The 26,248-nt window shown below is 42.7% G+C and overlaps 2 protein-coding genes across 7 annotated transcripts in view; one reads left to right on the top strand and one right to left on the bottom strand.

Annotated features, from left to right (window-relative positions):
- HAUS2 (HAUS augmin like complex subunit 2) overlaps positions 1 to 13,121 on the bottom strand; it is a 20,466-nt gene extending 7,345 nt beyond the window's left edge. The window contains exons 1-5 of one of the 6 annotated variants that reach the window (XM_038009882.2): positions 12,913 to 13,021; positions 6,736 to 6,818; positions 4,369 to 4,461; positions 3,367 to 3,436; positions 1,348 to 1,480 (exon numbers count right to left, since the gene is read on the bottom strand). In XM_038009882.2, coding sequence (XP_037865810.1) covers positions 1,348 to 1,480; positions 3,367 to 3,436; positions 4,369 to 4,458 — 293 coding nt within the window. In that variant the 5' untranslated portion in view covers positions 4,459 to 4,461; positions 6,736 to 6,818; positions 12,913 to 13,021. The other 5 variants (XM_008016892.2, XM_008016890.3, XM_008016891.3 and 2 more) reach the window with 5 other exon arrangements.
- Positions 13,083 to 26,248, top strand: LRRC57 (leucine rich repeat containing 57). Its single transcript, XM_008016894.3, has 6 exons — positions 13,083 to 13,185; positions 13,409 to 13,514; positions 13,621 to 13,759; positions 14,327 to 14,595; positions 16,581 to 16,766; positions 18,145 to 26,248. The coding sequence occupies exons 2-6, from the start codon at positions 13,431 to 13,433 to the stop codon at positions 18,184 to 18,186; spliced, it is 720 nt and encodes a 239-aa protein (XP_008015085.1). The 5' UTR covers positions 13,083 to 13,185; positions 13,409 to 13,430; the 3' UTR covers positions 18,187 to 26,248.

The following is a 26,248-nucleotide window of genomic DNA, read 5'->3' as shown; positions in this document are numbered from 1 at the left end:
GCATTTGCAAAAACGCTTTCAAATCATTGCCCAGTTCTTAGATGTAGTACAGTATATACGCTAAGGGTAATGATAATGTACTAAAGAGATACTGAATATAGCCACAGGAAAGGGGTTTTGTTTTGTTTTTTGTTTTGAGACAGAGTCTCACCTGTTTCCCAGGCTGGAGTGCAGTGGCACAATCTCAGCTCACTGCAACCTCTGCCTCATGGGTTCATGTGATTTTCCTGCCTCAGCCTCACCAGTAGCTGGTATTACAAGCATGTGCCACCATGCCCAGCATATTTTGTATTTTTTGGTAGAGACAGGGTTTCACCATGTTGGCCAGGCTGGTCTCGAACTCCTGGTCTCAAGTGATCAGCCCACCTCGGCCTCCCAAAGTGCTGGGATTACAGGCGTGAGCCACTGTGCCCAGCCTTGTTTTGTCTTTTTGGAAGAATAAGTTTTTGCATATCTATGGTTTTCCTACAAAATAAAAAATCTGACACTTAAGAGAAGATACTGATTTGCTTAAGCTAGTGAGGCACTGGTGGAGAAAGTTAGCAATGAGATCCCTAGATGCTTGCTTTTTATTTATTTGAGACAGAGTCTCACTCTGTTACCCAGGCTGGTGCAATCACAGCTCACTGCAGAGTTGACCTTCTGGGCTCAGGTCATCCTCCCAGCTCAGCCTCCCAGGTAGCTAGGAATACAGGTGTGTGCCATCATGCTTTGCTCATTTTTGTTTTTTGTTTTTGTTTTTTTGGTAGAAATGGGATTTTGCCATGTTGCCCAGGCTGGTATTTATCATTAGTCATAATCTACATCTTCAATTTGATACTTGTAATACTGTGAGGAAGAGGGCAATAGAAGTCATCTCCATTCTATTTATTGGGAAACCAAGTGAAAAATTTAAATCATTTGCTCAAGGCTTTGAGGCATATAAACAGTAGCGATGAGAACAGAATCCAGGTTTTTTCCTCCCTTAGTTGATAGTGTTTTCATCTGCCCCAGTTAAACGCCCACAATAGAATTTTTATATATAGGCAACATTAACTCAACAATGAATTTACTTTACAACAATGAATTTACTTCACATACAATTTTTGTTACATGTTATGGATCTAATTTCTTTCACTAAAGTCATAATTTGTAATTCCCAAAACACGATAGCCAAGTTCTTTCTTTTTGCCATAGGTATAGTGGTTTAAAAGCAACGATTTTCTTTCTGGTTTAATATATCAACATTAATAATGTTAACAAATAGAATCACTAATTGTTTTATGAATTCTGCTGCAAAGTAACTGCAAAACAAAAAGTAAACTGAGAAAACAGGTGTAACTGTTAATTTCTACTTTTCAGTCTAACCTGTGATAAACAGCTTCAATCGGTAAGTTTTCCTGGCACATGGGTTTCAACAGTCTTTGCCTAAGGGATCTCTTCTCTTTCAGCACTGCTTCCAAATGATTATTCATGCTTTGCAGAGTATGACACTTCTGAGCTATACAAATTAAATATAGTAATTACAGTTAGCAATAGGACAAATAACAGAATCACTAATAATTTCTTCTTTGCCTTGGTTTAACACCACCAATGTCAAAAATTCATCCCATCATTACCCTCCTGTCTCCTCTGTATTAATAATTGGTATTAATACCAATACCAATTTCATTTTCAACAATTTTCTTTTAGTTGGTTTTTGTATATGTAATATATTTCTATTATCTCTTTTCCTAGTGATAACCAAATCTAGTGCTAAATTCTTTCTCTGTGTTTCTCATCTCTACCTCTTATTCAGTTCTTAATAGCCAGAGCTGTATTCTTAACACAAAGTTTTTTCCTATCTCTGATGCTAATAGTCTATAAAAGACCATCGAAAAAGAGTCACCTTAGCTGGTGCGCTAGCTCATACCTGTAATCGCAGTGTTTTGGGAGACTGAACTGGGAGAATTGAGGCCAGGGGTTTGAGACCAGCCTGGGCAACATAGTAAAACCTCATCTCTACAAAAAAATTGAAGAAAAAAAAATTAGCTGGGCATGGTGGCACATGCCAGTAGTCCTAGCTACTTGAGAGAATCAGTTGAAACCAGGTGTTAAAGTTACAGTGACCTGTACTTCAGCCTGGGTGACAGGGTGACACTCTTAAAGTCATCTTACAAGCTATTTCTGATTATCTCATTATTTTCCCCATTCAGTTAATGGCTGCCAATTGACCTTTCTTTAAAATTCTTATTTTGAAAAAATTCAGATTTGCAGAAAAGTTTAAAAAAAAATTGGTGAACTCACATATACATTTTATTTATATTCACTGATTGTTAACATTTGGCTACATTTTCTTTTTGTCTTCCTTCTCTCTCTACACACACACACACACACTCTCTCTCTCTCTCTCTCTCTCTCTTTATTTTTGCTGATCCATTTGAGAGTCAGCTGCAGACAGCATGATATTTTTTCCCTGTGAAACGTTAGCATGTATTTCCCAAGAACAGGAACATTCTTCTATATAACTATAGCACATTACCAAATTCAAAAATTTAACATTGATACAATACTACCAATATTTAGTACAGCCCATATTTAAACATCACTAAGTATCCCAATAATGTCCTTTACTGCAAAAAGAATTTTAATTTTTGAGACAGGGTCTCACTCTGTCACCCACGCTGGAGTGAAGTGCTATGATTACAACTCCTTGCAGCCTCGACCTCCCAGGCTCAAACAATCCTCCTGCCTCAGACTTTCATGTAACTGGTACTTCAGGTACACACTACAATGCCTGGCTAGTTTTTGTATTTTTTGTAGAGACAGGGTTTCACCATGTTGCCCAGGCTGATCTTGAACTCCTGGGCTCAAGCAATGCACCCACCTTGGCCTCCCAAAGTGCTGGGTTTACAGGCGTGACTCTCCACACCTGGCCACAAGAAAACTTTCTCGTCAAATATTCAATACATTGCCAGCCATGGTGGTATGCACCTGTGATCCCAGCTACTTGGGAGGCTGATTTGGGAGGATTGCTTGCGCCATTCAAGACTACCCTAGGCAACATAGAAAGACTTCATCTCATTAAAAAAAAAATCAATCCATGATCGTACAGTGCTTTAGTTGTCATGTCCCTTTAGTCACCTTTAATCTGAAAGTTCCTCAGACTTTTCTTTCAAGTTCTCCTGACTTTGAAGAGCCAATTTAGTCACTTTTTATGCTGTTTGTACTACTAAAGCCAACAGAACTTCTATTTCAGCATAGAAATAGACGACTTCGTTAGCTTTGGAACAACACCTGGAAAAACGACGGTGCATCATAATTTGACTGACTGGTGCTTATTACAGTAATCCAAGAAAAAGCTGAAATTCCAGTGATTATCCACTTAACTAAAACCAAACCACTTACCCAGAAAGAAAGGATGAACAACATCTGCTGTATCTTTTTCTAGTTTCAGGAGTTCAATTTCCAGGTTTTTCTACATGGGGAACAAAAGTAACATTTAGCTCAATCAGAGAGTATCCGGGGCCAGGCACAGTGGCTCACTCCTGTAATCCCAGCACTTTGGGAGGCCGAGGTGGGTGGATCACCTGAGGTCAGGAGTTCGAGACCAGCCTGGCCAACATGGTGAAACCCCATCTCTACTAAAAATAAAAAATTAGCTGGGTGTGGTGGTGCACACCTGTAGTCCCAGCTACTTGGGAGGCTGAGATGGGAGGATCACATTTTGTTTTTGAGACTGGGTCTCCGTCTGTCACCCAGGCTGGAGTACAGTGGCACAAACATGGCTCACTGCAGCCCCGACCTCCTAAGCTCAAGTGATCCTCCCACCTCAGCCTCCCAAGGAGCTGGGACTACAGGTGCGTGCCACCATGTCTGGTTACTTTTTAAATTTTTTTGTAGAGACGGGATCTCCCTATGTTGCCCATACAGGGTCTCAAACTCCTGGGCTCAAGCAGTCCTCCCACCTTGGCCTCCCAAAGCGCGAGGATTATAGGTGTGAGCCACTACACCTGGCCAGCTTTTGTTTTTGTTTTCCTATACTAGAAGTACAAAGAGAAAAGTTCAGTCTGGGCGCGGTGACTCACACCTGTAATCCCAGCACTTTGGGAGGCCGAGGCAGGCGGATCACAAGGTCAGGAGATCGAGACCATCCTGGCTAACACGATGAAACCCCATCTCTACTAAAAATACAAAACATTAGCCAGTGGGGGTAGTGGGCGCCTGTAGTGCCAGCTACTCAGGAGGCTGAGGCAGGAGAATGGTGTGAACCTGGGAGGCAGAGCTAGGAGTGAGCTGAGATCGTGCCACTGCATTCCAGCCTCCAGCCTGGGTGACAGAGTGAGACTCTGTGTCAAAAAAAAAGAAAAAAAAAAAAAAAAAGAAAGTGAAAAGCTCAACATGATTTACCTGGTAGATTTCAGCTTCAATGTCTGTGATCTGCTGTAGTCTGGTGAAGTTCACAAAACAAGAAGCTGTTTCCTTAGACATGTTTAACATCTCCTATTGGTAAACGAACAAGGAAAGTAGCAGAATGTCACAAAAAGTTTCTAGGTACATTGGAATAGCATGCTCATAGTCTAAAATATGAGAATATATTATGTCCAACACTGCCTTTGAACATGAAGTACAAAGTAAAACAGTAGCAATGTGTAATTCTTGTTTTAGAACCTTCACCATCACAAATCACTTGCTCAAATATTAAAAAAAAATAAGAGAAACAAACAACACACTCCCTTTGTATTATTTCCTAAGGTATCATACAAAATAGATTTGTATTACTGATATTTTATCAAAGGATTCTAAGACTAAAGTTGTTGGAGGATCACCTCTATCTTTCCAAATGACTCAGGCCCAGTCTCTCTGAGCTTCTGGGGTTGAAATCAAATACTTTTCCCCTTCATGGAATCATTTATCTGATTTGCTAAATGACCTCAGTTGGCTGGAAGTCATTCATACTGTGTATATTCACATTCTTATCTTTCAGTTAAAGGATTATTTGTATCCAGGCATAATTATTCTTTCAAAAAGGTTACCCCTTCTTTTTTATCCTTTCATTCCACGAGTCCATGCACATTATCTCAGAATTGAGTATTATCTTGTGCATCCCTAGACTTCATCCATAATTTTCTCTATCATTTTGTTTTCTACAATGCTAGCACAGCAAAGAATATATACATATATATATATTTTTTTAGATGGAGTCTCGCTCTGTTACCCAGGCTGGAGTGCAGTGGCGCGATCTCAGCTCACTGCAAGCTCCGCCTCCCGGGTTCATGCCATTCTCCTGCCTCAGCCTCCTGAGTTGCTGGGACTACAGGCACCTGCCAGCATGCCCGGCTAAATTTTTTTTGTATTTTTTAGTAGAGACGGGGTTTCACTGTGTTAGCCAGGATGGTCTCAATCTCCTGACCTCGTGATCTGCCCACCTAGGCCTCCCAAAGTGCTAGGATTACAGGCGTGAGCCACCCACTGGGTTTTGTTCTTGTCACCCAGGCTGGAGTGCAATGGTATGATCTCCGCTCACTGCAACCTCTGCCTCTTGGATTCAATTGATTCTCCTGCTTTAGCTTCCCAAGTAGCTGGGATTACAGCTTTCCAAGTAGCTTCCCAGCTACCATGGGATTATCGCCACCATGCCCAGCTATTTTTTTTTTTGTACTTTTAGTACAGTTGGGGTTTCACCATGTTGGCCTGGCTGGTCTACAACTGCTGACCTCAGGTGATCCACCCGCCTCAGCCTCCTAGAGTGCTCAGATTATAGGCGTGCACCACCGTGCCCAGGCCAAAGAATTTTAGAGATCATATAGGCCAGGGATTGGAAAACTATAGTCCATGAAATAAATGCAGCCCATTACCTGTTTTTGTATAGCCTGTGAGCCAGGCATGATTTTTATATATTCAAATTGTTGGGAAAAAGAAAATCAAAGACAATATTTTATAACAGTCTGGGCACAGTGGCTCATGCCTGTAATCCCAGCACTTTGGGAGGCTGAGGTGGGTGGATCATTTGAGGTCAGGAGTTCAAGACCAGCCTGGCCAACATAGTGAAACCCCGTCTCTACTAAAAATACAGAAATTAGTCAGGCAGTAGTGGTGCACACCTGTAATCCCAGCTACTCGGGAGGCTGAGGCAGGAGAATTGCTTGAGCTTAGGTGACAGAGGTTGTGGTGAGCTGAGATTGCCACTGCACTCTAGTCTGGGCGACAGAGTGAGACCCTATCTCAAAAAAAAAAAAAAAAAAAAAAAAAAGGCTGGGCATGGTAGCTCACGCCTGTAATCCCAACACTTTGGGAGGCCATGGCAAGCGGATTACCTGAGGTCAGGAGTTTGAGACCAGCCTGGCCAACATGGTGAAACTCTGTCTCTATTCAAAAAAAATAAACAAAATAAATTAGCCGGGCATGGTGGTGGGTGCCTGTAATCCCAGCTACTTTGGGAGGCTGAGGCAGGAGAACTGCTTGAACCTGGGAGGCGGAGGTTGCAGTGAGCCAAGATCACGCCACTGCACTCTAGCCTGGGCGACAGAACAAAACTCTGTCTAAAAAAAAAAAAACAAAGAAAATGATACGAAATTCATGTTTCATGGTCTAGAAATAAATTTTTATTGGAACGTGACTTGTCTCATCCATTTACATGCTATCTCTGGCTGCCTTTATACAACTACCTAGTTGTGTAGTTGCAACCATATGGCCCAGAAAGCCTTATATATTTACTCTCTGGTCTTCACAGTAAAAGTTTATTGTCTAAAAATAACCAATTTTATAAACACTTACTGAGTTAGGCAATGGAATATTCAAATATGAAACAAGCTCTCCACCCTCACGAGGCTCATAATGTATGGGAAGAAAAAGGTATTCTAGATAGAAAGATCAAAAACATTATAAATGCTCAATAACCACCAGTGTTCGCATATATGTGAAAACAGGGTAAGAGGTAGCTGAAAACATAGTCTCCACATAATCACAGATGATCCTGAGTGCTATGCTCAACAATCATACTGCAGAAAATGGGAGCAACTGAACATTTTCTGGTAAAGAAGTAATACAATCATACATAATACTTATTTAGAAATACAGCCTGGCATGATGGCTCACACCTGTAATCCCAGCACTCTGGGAGGCTAAAGCAGGATAACCGCTTGAGCCCAGGAGTTTGAGACCACCCTGCACAACACAGGGTGTCTCTAAAAAAAATCTAAAAAATTAGCCAGGCAGCTAGGCATGGTGGCTCCCGGCTGTAATTCCAGCACTTTGGGAGGCTGAGGTGGGCAGATCACGAGGTCAGGAGATCGAGACCATCCTGGTCAACATGGTGAAACCCCATCTCTACTAAAAAATACAAAAATTAGCTGGCTATGGTGGCACACCTGTAGTCCCAGCTACTTGGAAGGCTGAGGCAGGAGAATTGCTTGAACCCAGGAGGTGGAGGTTGCAGTGAGCCGAGATCACGCCACATTGCACTCCAGCCTGGTGACAGAGTGAGACTGTCTCAAAAAAAAAAAAAAAAAAAAAAAATTAGCCAGGCATGGTAACGTGTGCCTATAGACCCAGCTACTTGGGAGGCTGGGGTGGGAAGATCCCTTGAGCCTGGGAGATTGAGGATACAGTAAGCTGTGATCATGCTACTGCAACTCCAGCCTGGGCAACAGGGTGAGACCCTGTCTCAGCAGTGCCGGGGAAGGTAGCGATATTTAACTGGGGAAGTGTGAAAAATAAAACTGGCTGGGCCTGGTGGCTCACACCTGTAATCCCAGCACTTTGGGAGGCGGAGGTGGGTAGATCACCTGAGATCAGGAGTTGGAGACCGGCCTGGCCAATATGGTGAAACCCTGTCTCTACTAAAAATACAAAAATTAGCCAGGCATGATGACATATGCCTGTAGTACCAGCTACTAGGGAGGCCAATGTGGGAGGATCACTTGAGCCCAGGAGGCCGAGGCTGCCGTGAGCCGTGAGCACACCACTGCACTCCAGCCTGGACGACAGAGCGAGACTCTCTCAAAAAAAAAAAAAAAAAAAAAAAATACACCCACAAAACAAACAAAATAAAAACACTACTGAAGAGGGAGGAGGGAATAGGGAACAGTACAGGGTTTACATCTGGAGTGATAAAAATGTTTTTGAAAATAGTTGCACAATATTGAGTATAGTAAATGCCACTGAATTGTACATTTTAAGATAGTTAAAATGGTAAATTTTATATGTCTTTTACCACAATAAAAAAAAAAGAAGGAAAACCCTGGTAACTAGCTAACATAAACAACACTAATGGAGCAATGGACTAGAGAGATTGGATATTTTAAACAGGTAGCTGCTACGGTATTCCAGGTGAGTATGAGAATGTGGACTAGGTCAGTAACAGTTAAAAAGGAAAGGAAGAAAAGATGGAGTTCCTGCAAAGATAGAATTGACAAATCTTAACTGATATGGTGAATAAGGGATAAAATCCAGTTAATACTCCCAAGGATTCTGCTTCATGTGAGTGGACAGAGTTATGCCATTCACTGAAGTAGATAACACAAGATATTTTACTGATGGCAAAATTGAGGAACAGGAAAGTATTACTCCAACTTCACACTGCCAATGTGTGCGAGGGTGGAAGTGAGAACACATCTAATCCACTGTCTTTCCATCATATGAGCTGACTCGTTTTTCTTTGTTTCTCTCAGGAGGTAAATGAGCCTAAAACATTTTCTACAATGTATCACATTGTAATCAACTTGTTCCCTGGTATATCTCCCTCTCTCCATGCTTATACACTAATCTTAGTTGTATATCTGGCAAACTAGTAAACTGTCAGGTTCAACAATAGAGTAATGGTACTTAGCTAAGAACATGCAAGAGAAACCAGAGGAAAAATAAGAATGTTTAAGAAGCAGATAACAAAAAAGGAGAGAAGAAAGAAAGATGGTCAGGTGAAGTGGCTCTCACCTGTAATCCCTGCATTTAGGGAGGTGGAGGCTTATTTTCTATAACGAATAGAAAGTATAACTATTTGAGGATTGAGACTTAGTTTAACACATTTAAAAAAAGAAAAAGAAAAAAGCATCAGGGATTTGAGAATACAGAAAAGTCTTTTTCTTTAGCTATTGTTATTATATATTGCTATTACATGCCCCAGAGGGCAAAAGAACCCTGAAAATGAAAGGATCCTGAGAAAAAGGAGTCTATTCAGGGTATTTTTGTTTATTCCGTGGCTAGGCACAGGAAGAAGCTGAAATCCAGAACCTTTACACTTAATATAAAAATCCTGGTAACATTATATACCACATATGTATACATAAATTTGTAATTTGTGGGCACCCTTTCTTTTTCCTATCCCTTTTCATACTGAATTCTAGCTGAGAGACACTAAAAGGGAGGTTAGTATAGCAGAGAATTTAAGAGCAGAGGCTCTCAAATGGGAGAGTAGGTGTAGAGGAGAGTAGGACACAGGTTAAGAAAATAGAATTAGTAGATTCTGTGTGTGTTTTTTTTTGTTTTTGTTTTTTTTTTTTGTAGATCCAGACCCTGATCTTATTAATTGCCAATAAGCAATGACCAAGCTTTGGTCAAGACTCCATGACTCACTCACACTTGCTGGAAAAATATCTAGAATGTAAGGCCACTAAAGCAGTCCCTAGGGGAATAAACTAAAGCAATACCCCATTATCCTACAGAAAGCCCTACCTTTCTTTCACCAAATCACTCTCTAATGGACTGAAACAAAACTTCAAACAAGTTATGTTTTCCAGAAGAGTTGTATCAAATCACAATCTTAGGCATCACTCAATTTTTAAAAAATTCTTGCCAGCAGGAATTCAGTAATCTTAATTTTTAATGCACAAAAAATGATGTGCATTAAAGGGATGGGCTGTTTAAAGGGATGATCTGACAAATCATTTTGAAAGAATCAGTGCTAAATCCTTCTAACAGGAAAAGGTTTTTGGCTGGGTGTGGTGGCTCAAGCCTGTAATCCCAGCACTTTGGGAGGCCGAGGCGGGTGGATCATTTGAGGTCAGGAGTTCGAGACCAGCCTGACCAACATGGTGAAATCCCGTCTCTACTAAAAATAAAAAAAATTAGCTGGGCGTGGTGGTGCGTGCCTGTAATCTCAGCTACTCAGGAAGCTGAGGCAGGATAATTGCTTGAACCCAGGAGGTGGAGGTTGCAGTGAGCCAAGATTGTGCCACTATACTCCAGTCTGGGCAACAGAGCAAGACTCTGTCTCAGGGGGAAAAAAAAAAAAAAAGATAAAGGTTTTTATGTATAAAGTTTGCTTAAAGTAAAACCAATCTACAAGTCTGTAAATAGCTCCCTCATTGGGACTAGCTGTGTAGTAAGGTTGTCAGAGGTCTTAAGGAGCTATAGAGTGGGACATGTTAACTGTAGGTAAAACCAGTAACTGTTTAATTAATGTTACTTGAGAGACAGTAGACACCACCAAGACAACCACCACCCCCAAAAAAGAGATCACCCATCAATGCCTAAAATTCTCTCACCAGTGCCTCACTCCTTTGGTTTAGGCATTTGTATTTCCTACCAATGCTCTTTAGAGGGATACCAAGTACCAAAAGTTGGGGGGTTTTTTGTTTTTGTTTGAGACAGGGTCTTACTGTGTCACTCGGGTTGGAGTGCAGTGGCATGATCTTTGCTCACTGCAACCTCCACCTCCAGGGCTCAAGCGATTCTCATGTCTGAGCTTCCTGAGTAGCTGGGATTACAGGCACCTACCACCATACCTGGCTAATTTTTGTATTTTTAGTAGAGACTGGGTTTCACCATGTTGGCCAGGCTGATCTCAAACTCCTGACCTCAGGTGATCAACCCGCCTTGGCCTCCCAAAGTGTTGGGATTACAGGCATGAGCCCTCAAAAATGTTTTCTATTATGAGTTTGCCAAACTATTTTGTGACAGGAGAACTGGACAATACAAGTGAGAGTACTAGGTAACCTGATAAGAAAAAGGCTGGACTCGTTGGTTCACGCCTGTAATCCAAATACTTTGGAAGGCCAAGACAGGCAGATCACTTGAGGTCAGGAGTTTGAGACTAGCCTGGCCAAAATGGTGAAACCCCATCTCTACTGAAAATATGAAAATTAGTAGGCGTGATGGCAGATGCCTGTAGTCCCAGCTACTCTGGAGCACGAGAATTGCTTGAACCCAGGTGGCGGAGGGTACAGTGAACCAAGATCACACCACTGCACTCCAGCCTGGGCAACAGAGGGAGACTCCGTCTCAAAAAAAATAAATAAAAGAAAAGAAAAAGAAAACACAGGAGAGAAGGGAGGAAGGATTAAACTGTAGAGGGCTGTGGCCACCCCTGGGAAATGTAGTTAACAGGACCACCTGAATCTCCTGATCACCCAGACAATGGGTGTTCAACAAAAGCTTAAAATCTTTCAAGACAATATCACAGCCTCTTATAACAGTTCATCTTGAGAGAGGACACAATGTGTCAAAAGGGAGAGTGTTAAGATCTAATTCTTCTTCAACAGTCTAGTGACCATGGGCAAGTTTCTTGGTCTAAGCCTTAGTTTCTTAAATTAAAAAATACTCTAAGGTATTAGAGTCTCTAATGGCTCTTCTAACTATAAAAAGTTATATATTTTCCGTAAATCTTCCATCATGTTTGTAATGCTTTTTTTTTTTTTTTTTTTTCCTGAGACAAGGTCTCACTCTGTCGCCCAGGCTAAGTGGAGTGGCCCGATGGCGTCTCACTGCAACCTCCATCTGCTGAGCTCAAGCCATCTTCCCATCTGAGCCTCCGGGACCCATGTGGTCCTGGGAGTAGCTGGGACCACAGGTGCACGCCACCACACCAGCTAATATAGTGCTAATTTTTACAGATCAGTTTAACTTTTCTGTTTTCTTTTTAGTGAAATTCCTCAACTTCCTCTATATATCAAAATTTCTTTCCCCATTTTTCTCAATGCCCTTGATCCCACTTTCCCCATGCCCTTCTGTCACTTGCATTCCATTATTTCCTCACATGTTCAATTTCTCCCTCTATTGGCTCCTTCCCCCGACATGCTTTTCTTGCCCAACCTAAAACTGCCACTTTGTGACTCCTTGGGTTAATGTCTTTTCTCTCCTTCTCAAAATTAATCTCTTCCTCCATTCACGTTCCAAGGTCTTATCTTTTTAGCCAATATTTTTTTTTTTTTTTTTGCCTGTAAAGATGCCAAGGCCTGGCACGGTGACTCAAGCCTGTAATCCCAGCACTTTGGGAGGCCGAGGCGGGTGGATCACGAGGTCAGGAGATCGAGACCATCCTGGCTAACACGGTGAAACCCGTCTCTACTGAACATTAAAACAACAACAAAAAAATTAGCTGGGCGTGGCGGTACGCGCCTGTAGTCCCACCTACTCGAGAGACTGAGGCAGGAGAATCGCTAGAACCCGGGAGGCGGAGGTTGCAGTGAGCCGAGACCGCGCCACTGCACTCCAGCCTGGGCGACAGAGCGAGACTGTCTCAAAAAATAAATAAATAAAAATAAAATTAAAACACGAAAAAAGAGCTTCTAGCGCTCTTCTCTACCCAGCACCTCCCGCCCCAAATACGATTCAATACTTCCCACAAACGAGCGCTGTTGGGAATGCTTGTTCCGCAAGGTGACATAACGATCCGTATTTCCTATCCCCGCCTTACACTACAGTCTAGAGGCAGTATCACTGGATGAAAAAAAGGCCAGTAACAGCAGTCTAATCTCCCACAAACGGGCCGGGGACAAATTTATCCTACAGACACTCAAAACACAGTCTACCCTAAACACCATCTACTCAGATCCCCGTTTTCCAAGCAGCCACGGCAGAACGGTTGCGGCTGTTGCCTGGAAGGGGATCTATTACTATAGTACAGACCCCAACCAGGACCCTCACCACTCCCACAGCCAGCAGCACCAACTCACAGCCATATTCTGTTGCCATCGTGGGCATCCCCTTGATGACGCCACAGCCGCCCCCACGCACCTGATTGACCATCCCCGAAGCTATGAAGTGGCCTAGTACTAGCCCAGCGCCGTTAGGTGCGGACGCCGGGTCCCAGGGGTTGGCAGCCGCCATGGCTCGGACTCACCTCCCGCGAAGGCGCCAAGAGTGAGTTGGAACGCAGGGCAAACGCACGGCGCGGCTCGATGACGTCACAGGGCGGTCCCGCCCGGGGCTAAGCCGGGGAGCGCATCCCGGCTACTGTGGGTCCTGGGTCTTCACCTGCGGAGCCATCCGGCAGCTGAGCGGTGGGAGGCGAGTACGGGGTTCCCTGATCTTCCGTAGGCTCCCAGAGGCGCCTGGCCTCCGCAGAGCTGCAAAGGCGGCAGGGCTTGGTGGTCGGGCTGTCTGTTCTTCCGTCTCTTCCTTGCCACTCTTGGGTCGGGCCCCAGGAGCCAGGGATCGGCGGGAGATGAGAGCTGGGGCGGGAGGCCGACCGGGTGGACTGGGCGGTGACAGCTGCGCTTCCTTCCCGCAGGGACCTGAGCCGCGGCGCTAGGATGGGAAACAGTGCGCTCCGCGCTCATGTGGAAACGGCGCAGAAAACTGGTGTCTTTCAGCTTAAGGACCGAGGGCTGACCGAGGTGAGAATGGGAGGGACACGACCGGGGAACTTAAAGGGAGAGGGACGGCGGGGGCGGCGAACTTAGTCGGTGCGGGATTCTCCACGCTGTGAACTCCTTTCTCCAGTTCCCCGCAGACTTGCAGAAGCTCACGAGCAATCTCAGGACCATCGACTTGTCCAACAACAAGATCGAGAGCCTACCGCCTTTGCTGATAGGAAAGTTCACTCTGCTGAAGAGCCTCTCCCTGAACAACAACAAACTGAGTATGGCTCTTGCCTGGGAGGCTTTTGCTAGTGATAAGCTGTTACCAGGGGTGGTTTTCTCTTACAAGCTGATTTTTGTTTTCGTTATGAAACCGTGCAGGAGGGCTCAAGTTGCAGAATGCCGGAATCCTTGAAGCCTTCTTTCTACTTGTAATTACATCAAAAATAAGCCTCCTTGGGTGTTATAATGATTGTTACTGGGTTAATTTGGACTTGAAAGGGAAGAACATTTTGGGGATGTAGTGTAAACAAAGCTACCTAACTTGGAATGGGGGATGGATGGGAAGGGGAGGATCTTCCAAATATCACAAAATTGCTGTCAAATTGTGCCTTGGACCCCTTTACAAAAGGAGTCCATTATACACACAAATGCTCACCTGCATTTTGATGGCACCCTCACCTTCTAAAGACTATGTTGGTAAAATGCAATACCTAAAAATGGCACATGTGGGAATTTTACATATATTAACAAGAGGCGAAGCAGGCTGCCATATAGTCTTTAGAAACTTCATCAAAGTTGTTTTCAGCTCTATCAGATTCAGGTTTTAAAAACATTTTCTTTGCCAGCTGTTCTGCCTGATGAGATATGCAATCTGAAAAAACTAGAGACGCTAAGCCTGAACAACAATCACCTTAGAGAGCTGCCGTCTACCTTTGGGCAACTCTCTGCCCTCAAGACCCTGAGCCTCTCTGGGAACCAACTGGGAGCATTACCTCTCCAACTTTGTAGCCTGCGGCACCTGGATGTGGTGGATCTCTCTAAGAACCAGATTCGAAGTATACCTGACACAGTGGGAGAGCTGCAAGTCATCGAACTCAACCTCAACCAGAATCAGGTCTAGAGCTTAAGGTTTTTTCCCCTACAGCGTATGTGTGGGTTTATGGTCTCCTGATACCTCTTAACCTCTTGTTTCCTAAGCTGTCATCACAGAGCTAAGTATCAGAGGCTAGATGAGAGGTTTCTTCTGTAAGCTGAACTAATTTCAAGGCCCAAAGTGCCATGGAATTAGTTCAGACACTGGATGTGTTAGTTGTGTAGGTGTTTTCGGTAGGATGAGGTAGGTAACAGGGAGAGATCATTTCAAAAGTTCAACTACTGTCTCACAAATCTTGAAGAATTCTTCAGATCCTCCTCAAATATGCCCCGAAACAGCTAGTCAGGAGCTATGTCAGGGATAGAATGTGGAAATGAAGCCTAAACTGAGGTTCTCAGAGTCAGGTGTCAGAGGTAATTCAGTTTTTTCATTTTGTCGGGGGTTTTGACATCTTTGTTAAGTGTGTCTTCTATTTTTGCTGAAGAATATTAAGTGATAGGCTTTCTGGAGATAGCCCATTTCACTGTTATACAGCTTTAATTATATTTGAAATTTGTTTCCATTACTTTGGCAGCTTTTCAATTAATATTTGTCTGGAAAACCAATCCACACATTCTTGTCTAGGCATGAAGGCACAAATGATGAAACATTCAACACTGTGAGACTGGATGGCCTTTAGTTTTTTAGTGTCTGTATTTCTGGATCTCCATGATCCATTAAAGTAGTCACTAGCTGCATGTAGCTATTCCTTTTCTAGATTGTAGTGATTTTACATCATGATGAAATTCAGTCTGTCTTTGAGGGATTGGCCTCATGTTTTTGACCTTAAGTGGATATTCTTATATGTTATAGAGCTTCTTGGGGGGGGGGGAACTGAATCAGCTAAGCAGCATGTGTCAGTCAAGGATTTGCTCCACATTCACCTCTGCTAGTACCTTTATTCAGTGGTTCTCTGACTTTAGTATGCATCAGAACAACCAGAAAAGCTTGTTTAAAGAGATCATTAGCCCCTGCCCTCAGTATGTCTGATCCAGTAGGTCTGGGATGAGGTCTGAGAACTTGCATTGCTAGTTATTGAACTTACTAAAGTTCCCATCATTTCTAATAAGTGATGATCTGAGATGATACTAAGCAGAATCAAAGAATTTAGTGACTTTTAGTATTTAAATGGCAAAAGGGGTGAGTCAAAGACAATTGCTTGGTATTGAGCTTGAGGGCCTAAAGGAACAGTGGTGTTATTGAGAATGGACATGCTAAGTTGTCTGTGGTGAATCTTGTAAATGGAAATGCCTTAATGAAAGTTGGACACATGGGAGCAGAATAAAGGTAAGAGTGTAGATACAGATCTTGAGGTCATAACAAAAGTGATGGACTTTAATGAATGAGCTTTCTAGGAAAAGTTGAGAGAGAAGATGACATATGAAGTATTAGGGACAGCTACTTGAAAAATGCCTATAAAAACAAGAGAAGTAAGGAATAATCCAAAAGATAGGAAGAAAAACCAAAAAGGACAAAAAGAAGGGGTTTTAAGGAAGGGATAGATAGTATAGTTAAATGCAATAGGGACTGAGGACGATGGATCCTTGAATTTGGTAGTAAAGTGGTCAGTATCTATGTACACATAAAACATCGGCAGTAAATGTACCAAAATGTTTATGGTGGTTATTTCTGGGTGGTGGATTCTAGGTCAACTTTTTTCTTTAAACCTGTGATTTTCAAATTTTCTATAATGGACATACAGTGCTTTTATCATCAGAAAATTTTGTTCCCAAAAAGCCACTGGTGACCTTCATAAAAGCATTTTTTTTTAAGTGGGGGCGTAGTAACAGAAGCTAGATAACAGAGGCTTCTGGAGTGAGTAGGCAGTGAGAAAATGGAGGCGGTAAAAGAGGGGAAAACTAGAACAAATAGTCAAGTAAAGATTTTTTGTTTTGTTTTAATGTACTAAAAGTAACCAGTGTAGTGCTTATGCTTTTTCCTGTTATTCTTTTGTGGTTTTTCAATAGATATCTCAGATCTCAGTGAAGATATCTTGCTGTCCTCGCCTTAAAATTCTTCGCCTGGAAGAGAATTGTCTTGAGCTCAGCATGCTTCCCCAGAGCATCCTCAGTGATTCCCAGATCTGTCTGCTTGCTGTGGAAGGCAATCTTTTTGAAATAAAGAAACTTCGAGAACTGGAAGGCTATGATAAGGTATGAATTAATGTACTTCTACATTTCTAGTCACTACCCCAGAGAAGACAATGGTGAAGTAATCCAAAGAAATGTTTATAGCTAATGTCAACAGGATTTGTTCTTCCCCATTTTGGAAGTAGATTCAAAGCATCGGCTGAATGGTGTACCAAGATGACTTTTTCTCTAGAGACAGCTTATTGTAAAGCATCTTTGTCTTCATCTTTGTCTTTTGAGAGAGAGATATATACACACATATATATACACACACACATATACATATATACACGCATATATATACACGCATACACACACACACACACACACACACACATAGATATATATATATTTTTGTGTGTGAGACAGGGTCTCACTCTGTTGCCCAGGCTGGAGTGCAGTGGTGCAATCTCAGCTCACTGGCGCAGCCCCCACCTCCCGGGCTCAAGTGATTCTTATCCCTTGGCCCCCTTAGTGGCTGGGATCACAGTCGCACGCCAGTATGCCTTGCTAATTTTTGCAGAGATGGGGTTTCACCTTGTTGGCCAAGCTGGTCTCAAACTCCTGAGCTCAAGTGATCTGCCTGCCGCAGCCTCCCAAGGTGCTGGGATTACAGGTGTAAGCCACCGCGTCCAGCCCTATGTGCTTTATTTTTATTTTTTTTTGGAGGCAAGGTCTCGCTCTGTCACCCGGCTTGAGTGCAGTGGCAGGATCTCAGCTCAAGTGATCCTCCCACCTCAACCTCCTGATTAGCTGAGACTACAGGAGCTACCATGCCTCATTTTTCTATTTTTGGTAGAGATGAGATTTCACCATATTGCCCAGGCTGGTCTCAAACTCCTAGGCTCAAGCGATCCATCTACCTTGGCCTCCCAAAGTGTTGGGATTACAAGTGTGAGCCACTGCACCCGGCCAAAACTATGTACTTAATTTTGCATTTAGAGCAGTTATATTTTGTAGGAAATGAAAAACCACATGTGGCTGGGCGCGGTGGCTCAAGCCTGTAATCCCAGCACTTTGGGAGGCCGAGACGGGCGGATCACGAGGTCAGGAGATCGAGACCATCCTGGCTAACACCGTGAAACCCCGTCTCTACTAAAAAAAAATACAAAAAACTAGCAGGGCGAGGTGGCGGGCGCCTGTAGTCCCAGCTACTCGGGAGGCTGAGGCAGGAGAATGGCGTAAACCTGGGAGGCGGAGCTTGCAGTGAGCTGAGATCCGGCCACTGCACTCCAGCCCGGGCGACAGAGCGAGACTCCGTCTCAAAAAAAAAAAAAAAAAAAAGAAAAACCACATGCAATAAAAACCAAAATTAAAAAAAAAAAAAAAAACACAAACAGTTAGGCTTTTATTTATTTACTCATGCCAAAATACCCCTGATGTATTCTTTCATGTTTTTTAGTACATGGAGAGGTTCACAGCCACCAAGAAGAAGTTTGCGTGAAGTTCTCCAGGACTATGGAAACCTTACAGGATACTGACTTAGAACCTCTGTTGGAATGTGGCTGAGTCAAAGCCTCCTGTTGTTGTTAGGGGTATCTACAGTAAGGAGATGATACTCCAGGAGATTATATTTCACTCAATGATCCTTTTTCATTTCAGGGCTCTTCTCAAATAAGCTAAAAGAAAAAGGGTCAGGAGACAGGAAAAGTCTTCCATTTTGAGTCACGAGTAGGGCAATAGACAAGGTTGATCTTCAAAACCATCATTAGTTTGGCTTTAAGAAACCAGTAGCTAGCTGCTATTTATATGGTGAGGGGGTGCTGCCTGGTAACAGAATAGCTCCACACCACAGCTTGAGATTTTGTTTAGTTTCAATGTGCGAGCTTTCATAAAGTCAGTTGCCATTCCATCTCTGTGTTAACACTTCATATTTTTATGAAATTCAGATAATTTGTGAGAGGCTGGCATGGATCTAAGGATTTATTATTTTTATTCGAGTCCATCAGTTCAGTCACAGTTTTTATACTAGGACTTTAGGATATATATAAATGTGTGACTGTTTGTCTTGATTAAAAGTGCACTTTGGGCTGGGCATGGTGGCTCATGCCTATAATCCCAGCACTTTGGGAGGCCAAGGTGGGTGGCTCACTTGAGGCCAGGAGTTCAAGACTAGCGTGGCCAACATGAGAAAACCCTGTCTCTACTAAAAATTCAAAAATTATCTGGGTGTGGTGGTACATGCTTGTAATCCCAGCTACTTGGGAGGCTGAGGCAGGAGAATCGCTTGAACCCAAGAGGCGGAGATTGCAGTGAGCTGAGATTATGCCACTGTACTCCAGCGTGGGTGACAGAGTGAGACTCCATCTCAAATTTTAAAAATAAAAATAATTTTTTTTTTTAAGTACGCTTTGTTTGCTGGGCGTGGTGGCTCACGCCTGTAATCCCAGCACACTGGGAGGCTGAGGCAGGCGGATCACGAGGTTAGGAGTTCGAGACCAGCCTGGCTAACATGGTGAAACCCTGTCTCTACTGAAAATACAAAAATTAGCCTGGCGTGGTGGTGGGTACCTGTAATCCCGGCTAACTCAGGAGGCTGAGGCAGCAGAATTGCTTGAACCCAGGAGCAGAGGTTGCAGTGAGCCGAGATTGTGCCATTGCACTCCAACCCTGGGCAACAGAGCAAGACTCTATCTCGGGGGAAAAAATAAAAAAGTGCACTTTGTCAGGAGAAGCACCAACAGACCTCTAAGAAATGCTCTCTAAGGCTGCAGTAGCAAATTATTTACTATTGCAGGTGCCTTATTGGTAGAGGGCTATGAAGAGCTAAAACTGTATATGCAACACTTGTAAGATAAAAGGGATTTTAATAATCAAGATTTTCCTGAAGATTTGTTAGAAATAATGTCTTATTTCTGGTAACCTTTCCCTTTTTGTATTTATAACTTTACTAACCAAATTACCTATCAATAAACCATTACTATAATATTTTAAAACAACCTATGTTTATTAAGCTTACTCTGAGTGAGAGAATATACTAAATAAAGATTTTTAATTAACTTTGGCTGGAAGCAAGGTTAATCCTTTAAAGGAGGACAGGAGAACTTTAACCTATAAATAGATTAGGAAGACGTTTCATGCTCATGTTCACATTGTATGAGTAGTGAAATGCCTTCATGTGACAAAAACATTTTGTGATATAATGCTTATTAAGAGAATCTGAGGTTGGGCGTGGTGGTTCATGCCTGTAATCCCAGCACTTTGGGAGGCTGAGGCAGGTGGATCACAAGGTCAGGAGTTCAAGACCAGCCTGACCAATGTGGTGATACCCTGTCTCTACTAAAAATGCAAAAATTAGCCAGGTGTGGTGGTACGCACCTGTAATCCCAGCTACTCAGGAGGCTGAGGCAGAAGAATTGCTTGAACCTATGAGGTGGAGGTTTGCAGCAAGCTGAGATCGTGCCATTGCACTCCAGCCTGGGCGACAGAGTGAGACTCCGTCTCAAAAAAAAAAAAAGAATCTGAAGGTACAAAGGTAGAGAATTTCAGATTATCACTAACATGAACGTTTAGAAAGCTACCATTTTGGTCATTTTCTGATTTTATCTTAGCCACAAAGCTATTACTAACTATATATCAACAGTTCTCAATAATGGTTAAACCTAGTTTATCCATTAAGTCAAGAGATCACACAAACCTACTATTTAATCTCTATGACAAAATCTTTCTGACATAAATCTGGTCTAGGTATTCTTTTTCCCATGTGTTACTTTCTTTTTTGAGACAGAATCTCATTCCAGGCTGGAGCGCATTGGCACGATCTTGGCTCAACTGCAACCTCCACCTCTCAGGTTCAACTGATTCTCATGCCTCATTCTCCTGAGTAATTGGGATTACAGGCATGTACCACCACACCCAGCTCATTTTTGTATTTTTAGTAGAGACAGGGTTTCACCGTGTTGGCCAGGCTGGTCTTGAACTCCTGGCCTCAGGTGATCCACCCACCTCGGCCTCCCAAAATGCTGGGATTATAGGTGGGAGCCAACACACCCAGCCTCCCATATGTCATTTTCTGTTTCTCACTTTGAAAGGGCTCCAAGGGTACTAGTTTATCCATACCAGTTGAGGAGTTTTGTTTTTTCTAAAGTTTAATGTTTAGTTTATTAATCTTATTGATCTACTGAACAATTAACATTTCTCTAAGTGGTTTTTTTTTTTTTTTTTTTTTTTTTTTTGAGACGGAGTCTGGCTCTGTCGCCCAGGCTGGAGTGCAGTGGCTGGATCTCAGCTCACTGCAAGCTCCGCCTCCTGGGTTTACGCCATTCTCCTGCCTCAGCCTCCCGAGTAGCTGGGACTACAGGCGCCGCCACCACGCCCAGCTAGTTTTTTGTATTTTTTAGTAGAGACGGGGTTTCACCGTGTTAGCCAGGATGGTCTCGATCTCCTGACCTCGTGATCCGCCCGTCTCGGCCTCCCAAAGTGCTGGGATTACAGGCTTGAGCCACCGCGCCCGGCCTTCTCTAAGTGTTTTATCAGTACTTCTCATCTAATAAATCAGAACTTATACAATTTTTTCTTTTTTTGAGATGGAGTCTCACTCTGTCACCCAGGCCGGAGTGTAGCGGCACAATCTCGGCTCGTTGCAACCTCTGCCTCCCAGGTTCAAGCAATTCTCCTGCTTCAGCCTCCTGCGTAGCTGGTACTACAGGTTTACGCCACCATGCCCTGCTAATTTTTTGTTTTAGTAGAGATGGGGTTTCACCATGTTGGCCAGGTTAGTCTTGAACTCCTGACCTCAGGTGATCCCACCGCCTTGGCCTCCCAAAGGGCTGGGATTACAGACGTGAGCCACCGTGCCTGGCCAGAATTTACACATTTAACAATTTAAATGTTCCCATTTAATTGTTAATTGGAACTTAGTCCACACTCTTATCAGAATCTGCAACTACCACCCTTTACAACTTGGACCCAGACTTATTTCCCTTTCTTCACTCTCATTTGCCTGCCCACCCATATCAGATTATTCTGTCTAAACCCACGGTGCAGTCGCTCTCCTCTGACTCCCTTTATAGAGCTTGTCCCTCGGTGTCCATGGAGGATTGGTTTCAAGACCTCCATGGATACCAAATTCATGATGCTCAAGTCCCTTATATAAAATGACATATTATCTTCCTGAAACTTTAAATTATCTCTAGATTACTTATAATACCTAATATGCCTACACATAACTTCATTTGCATAGATTCAACATAGTATTTGATGCATGCCAAATTCAGGTTTTGTTTCTTGGAATTTTGAGGCATTTTCCCCCTCAAATATGTCTGATCTGCAGTTGAATCCACAGATGTGGAACCCGGATACTTAGGACCAACTGTATTGTTCACTCAGTTGGGAATGCCCATTCTCTGTCTCTTTTTTTTTTTTTTCCTAGAGGCTCACTCTGTCACCCAGGCTGGAGTACAATGGCACAATCTCGGCTCACTGCAACCTCCGCCTCCTGGGTTCAAGTGATTGTCCTGCCTCAGCCTTCTGAGTAGCTGGGATTACAGGCAGACACCACTACTGCTGGCTAATTTTTATATTTTTAGTAGAGACCGGTTTCACCATATTGGTCAGGCTGGCCTCAAACTCCTGACCTCAGTTGATCCACTGCCCTGGCCTCCCAAAATGCTGTGATTACAGGCATGAGCTAACGTGCCCAGCCTGCCCTCTCTTAATATCCTCATTCTCTATGTCTAAGCCTCTTTCCTGCATCTAAGTCAAATTAACTGCTCACCCATCTGTTACTATAGCACTTCTCACATTCTATATTTGTCTTTCATGATAGACTAACTCTTTGAGGGCAAGGGCTATATACAGTAATATGCCCAAAGTTACAGCAAACAAGATTTAAATTTAAATATGAGATAATCAAGTAGACTGGCTTGTGGTTTAAGACCCAGATTCTAATTTGGCCACTAGCCCAAGTCACCTCATTTTTTTTTTTTTTTTTTTCCCCCAACAGATCTTGTAGTGTTGCCTGGGCTAGTCTTAAACACCTGGGCTCAAGTGATCCTCCCATCTTGGCCTCCCAAAGTGTTGAGATTACAGGCATGAGCCACTGCCTGGCTTTTAAGTCACTTTTGTTGTTGTTGTTTTTTTAAGACAGAGGCTCTCTGTGTTGCCCAGGTTGGAGTGCAGTGGCACAATCTCAGCTCACTGCAACCTCCACCTCCTGGGTTCTAGTGATTCTTCTGCCTCAGCCTCCCGAGTAGCTGGGATTACAGGCACCCACCACCAGGCCCAGCTAATTTTTGTATTTTTAGTAGAGATGGGGTTTCACTATGTTGGCCAGGCTCATCTCAGACTCCCAACCTCAGGTGATCCACCTGCCTTGGCCTCCCATAGTGCTGGGATTACAGGCATGAGTCACCACGCCCAGCCTATATATACTTTTTGAGACAGGGTCTTGCTCTATTGCCCAGGCTGAAGTACAGTGGCACGATCACAGCTCACGAACGCCTTGATCCCCTGGGCTCAAGCTATCTCCTCCCACTCCTCTTGAGTAGCTGGAGCTGCAGGTATCTGCCACCATACTCAGCTAATTTTTAATTTTTTAGACAGACAGGGGTCTTCCTGTGTTCCCCAGGCTGACCCCAAACTTCTGGGCTCAAGCAATCCTGCTTTACCTCCCAAAGTGCTGGGATTACAGGTGTGAGCCACCACATCTGGCCCAAGTCGCCCAAATTTTTTATAGCTTGGTTTGGAAGGCAATGTAATATATTAAAATCGTGGGTCCTGGAGTCAGAAAGATCCAGGTTTAAATCCAGAGTCTGTCATTTATTAGCTTTATGAATTTAAGCAATTTCGTCTCACTTGTAAATATAGGGAATAGCTCCTACCTCTCAGGTATGTTGCAAAAAATTATATAAAAGCACTTAGCATAGTGGCCATGACAGAGTAAGCACGCCATTTATCTCATCTATAAGGCATGAAAGTAGAATTTTACAAGTTGTACAGAAGTAGAAGGCTTGGAGTGGACACTACATTAAAAGGATTTAAAAAATGGAGCCAGGCAGAGGCAGGCATCTATAGTTCCAGCTATTCAGAAGGCCTGAGGCTGGAGGATCCCTTGAACCTAGGAGTTTGAGGTCAGCCTGGGCAACATAGTGAGATTGTGGCTCCAAAAAAAATAGTAAATAGGTTGCTCTGCCTATGGAGTAGCATTCTTTTATTCCTTTACTTTTTAAATAAACTTGCTTTTACTTTATGGAAAAAATAAACTTTTAAATGACTAGATGAGAAACTTGAATATCAATCTGAGAAATAAAATCTGATTAGGAATGGAATTGGGATAACCTAAACTTTTGGTAAGAGTGACCTAAAGAAAATAGCACTTAGATAAGCTACTTTGTTTTCCTTTTTCACTTTACTATTTTTTTTTATATATATATTTGTTCTGATTTACGGGGTACTTGTGATATTCTGAGACATGCATAGAATGTATAATGATCAAGCCAGGATATTTATGTTATTCATTATCTCAAACATTTATCATTTATTTGTGTTGGGAACATTTCAAATCTAGCCATTTTGAAATTTACATTGTTAAATATAGTCACCCTACTATGCTATCAAGCATTAAAACTTATTCCTTCTATCTAACTGTATGTTTGTATCTACCCATTAACCTACCTTCCTTCATCACCCCACCCTGTACACCCCCTACCCAGCCTCTGGTAACTATCATTCTACTCTCTACCTCCATGAAATAAATTTTTTAGCTCACATGAGTAAGAACATGCAGTATTTGTCTTTCTGTGCCTGGATTATTTCACTTAATACAATGACTTCCAGTTCCATGGATACACCTCCAGTGTATTCATGTCACTGCAAACAATAGGATTTCATTCCTTTTTATGGCTGAATAGTATTCCACTGTGTATATATACCACATTTCCTTTATCCATTCATCTGCTGATGGACCCTTAGGTTGATTCTATTATCTTTGCTATCGTGAATAGTGCTGCAATAACCATGGAAGTGCAGGTATCCCTTTAATATATTGATTTCCTTTCCTTTCAATAAATACCCAGTAGTGTGATTGCTAGACAGTATGGTAGTTCTATTTTTAGTTTTCTGAGAGGTCTCCATATTGTTTTCTATAGTGGCTGTACTCATTCACATTGCCACCAAGTGGGAATGAGTTCCCTTTTCTCAGCATCCTTGCCAGCATTTTCTCCCTTTTGATAATGGCCATTATAACTGGAATGAGATCATCTCATTGTAGGTTTTATTTCATTTCCATGATAATTAGCAGCGTTGAGAATTTTTCCACCTACCTCTTGGCCATTTGTGTGTGTGTGTGTGTGTGTGTGTGAGAGAGAGAGAGAGAGAGAGAGAGAGAGAAGAGGGGCGAGAGAGAGAGAATTGCACTATGTTGCCCAGGCTGGTCCTGAACACCTGAGCCTAAGTGATCCTCCCAACTCAGCCTCCCAAGTAGCTAGGATTATAGTGTATGTCTTTAAAAAGCTAATTCTAAGTACAACTGAGTATAGGATGTCTGGGCCATAGATGTTTAAGTTAAGGACAGACTCATAATCCATACATGAAATGGAAAGATTTAGAGTTGAAGTCTAGAAACAAAAGATGAATTAAAACTGAAGGAAAAAAATAGGCATGGCTATAGGGGATACAGATCATTATGGTTGTAAGACTGGAAACTTGAAGAGGGAGCTTAGTGTTAAAAAACAAGTTCAGTGGGGGATACAGTTGTTTACCTCTTTAGTTACAGGTCAGTATTACGCTCAAGGCCACACAACTAAAAGTAAATGAATGAACCAAAATTTGATCCCAGGTAGTCAGACTCCAGAGCTTGTGTTAACCATTTACTACCTTTCAAAAGTGAATCAAGTTTCCAGACAATGTTATGGGAGAAAATCAGAAAGGGCTTTAAATGAACAGCCCTTTTATGGGCTAACTTAAATGGAGTCTAATTTCTATGGCCTCACCTCTCTTCTTTCTCAATAGCAGAAGCTATGGGAAAGTTTTAACCTGGGTTCCATGGACGGGCTTTCAAGACCTCCATTTATGAAGCTCATTTATGCATGATTCGCATTTGTGTGCCTGTTTCTCTGGGGAGAGGCTATGTTGCCTTTCATCAAATTCACAGAGCTGCTTGACCAGAAAGAGCTCCACTTTGGAGAGAATAGCAGCTAACACTTATTAAGCTCTTACATTAGCCAGGAACTGTTCTAAGTGCTTTACCTGTTACCACTCTATGCAATACCATGCTATGTAGGAATTATAGGCATACCTCATTTTACTGCACTCCATTAAGTTTTTCCACAGATAGTTTGTGGCAGCCTACATCGAGCAAGTCTATCACTGCCGTCTTTCCAACAGCACGTGCTCAATTCATGTCTCACATTTTGAAAATTCTCACAATATTTCAAATTTTCTCATTATTATGATATGTGTTATGGTGATCTGTGATCACTGATGGTACTATTTTAACTGTTTTGGGATGCCACAAACCATGCCAATATAAGATGGCAAACGTTTTTTGACAGGGTCTCGCTCTGTCA

This window comes from Chlorocebus sabaeus, chromosome 26 (assembly GCF_047675955.1).
Source record: "Chlorocebus sabaeus isolate Y175 chromosome 26, mChlSab1.0.hap1, whole genome shotgun sequence".
Lineage (NCBI taxonomy): Eukaryota > Metazoa > Chordata > Mammalia > Primates > Cercopithecidae > Chlorocebus > Chlorocebus sabaeus.
The sequence above is the reverse complement of the archived record's forward strand: the minus strand, read 5'-3'. Positions and strand labels throughout refer to the sequence as shown.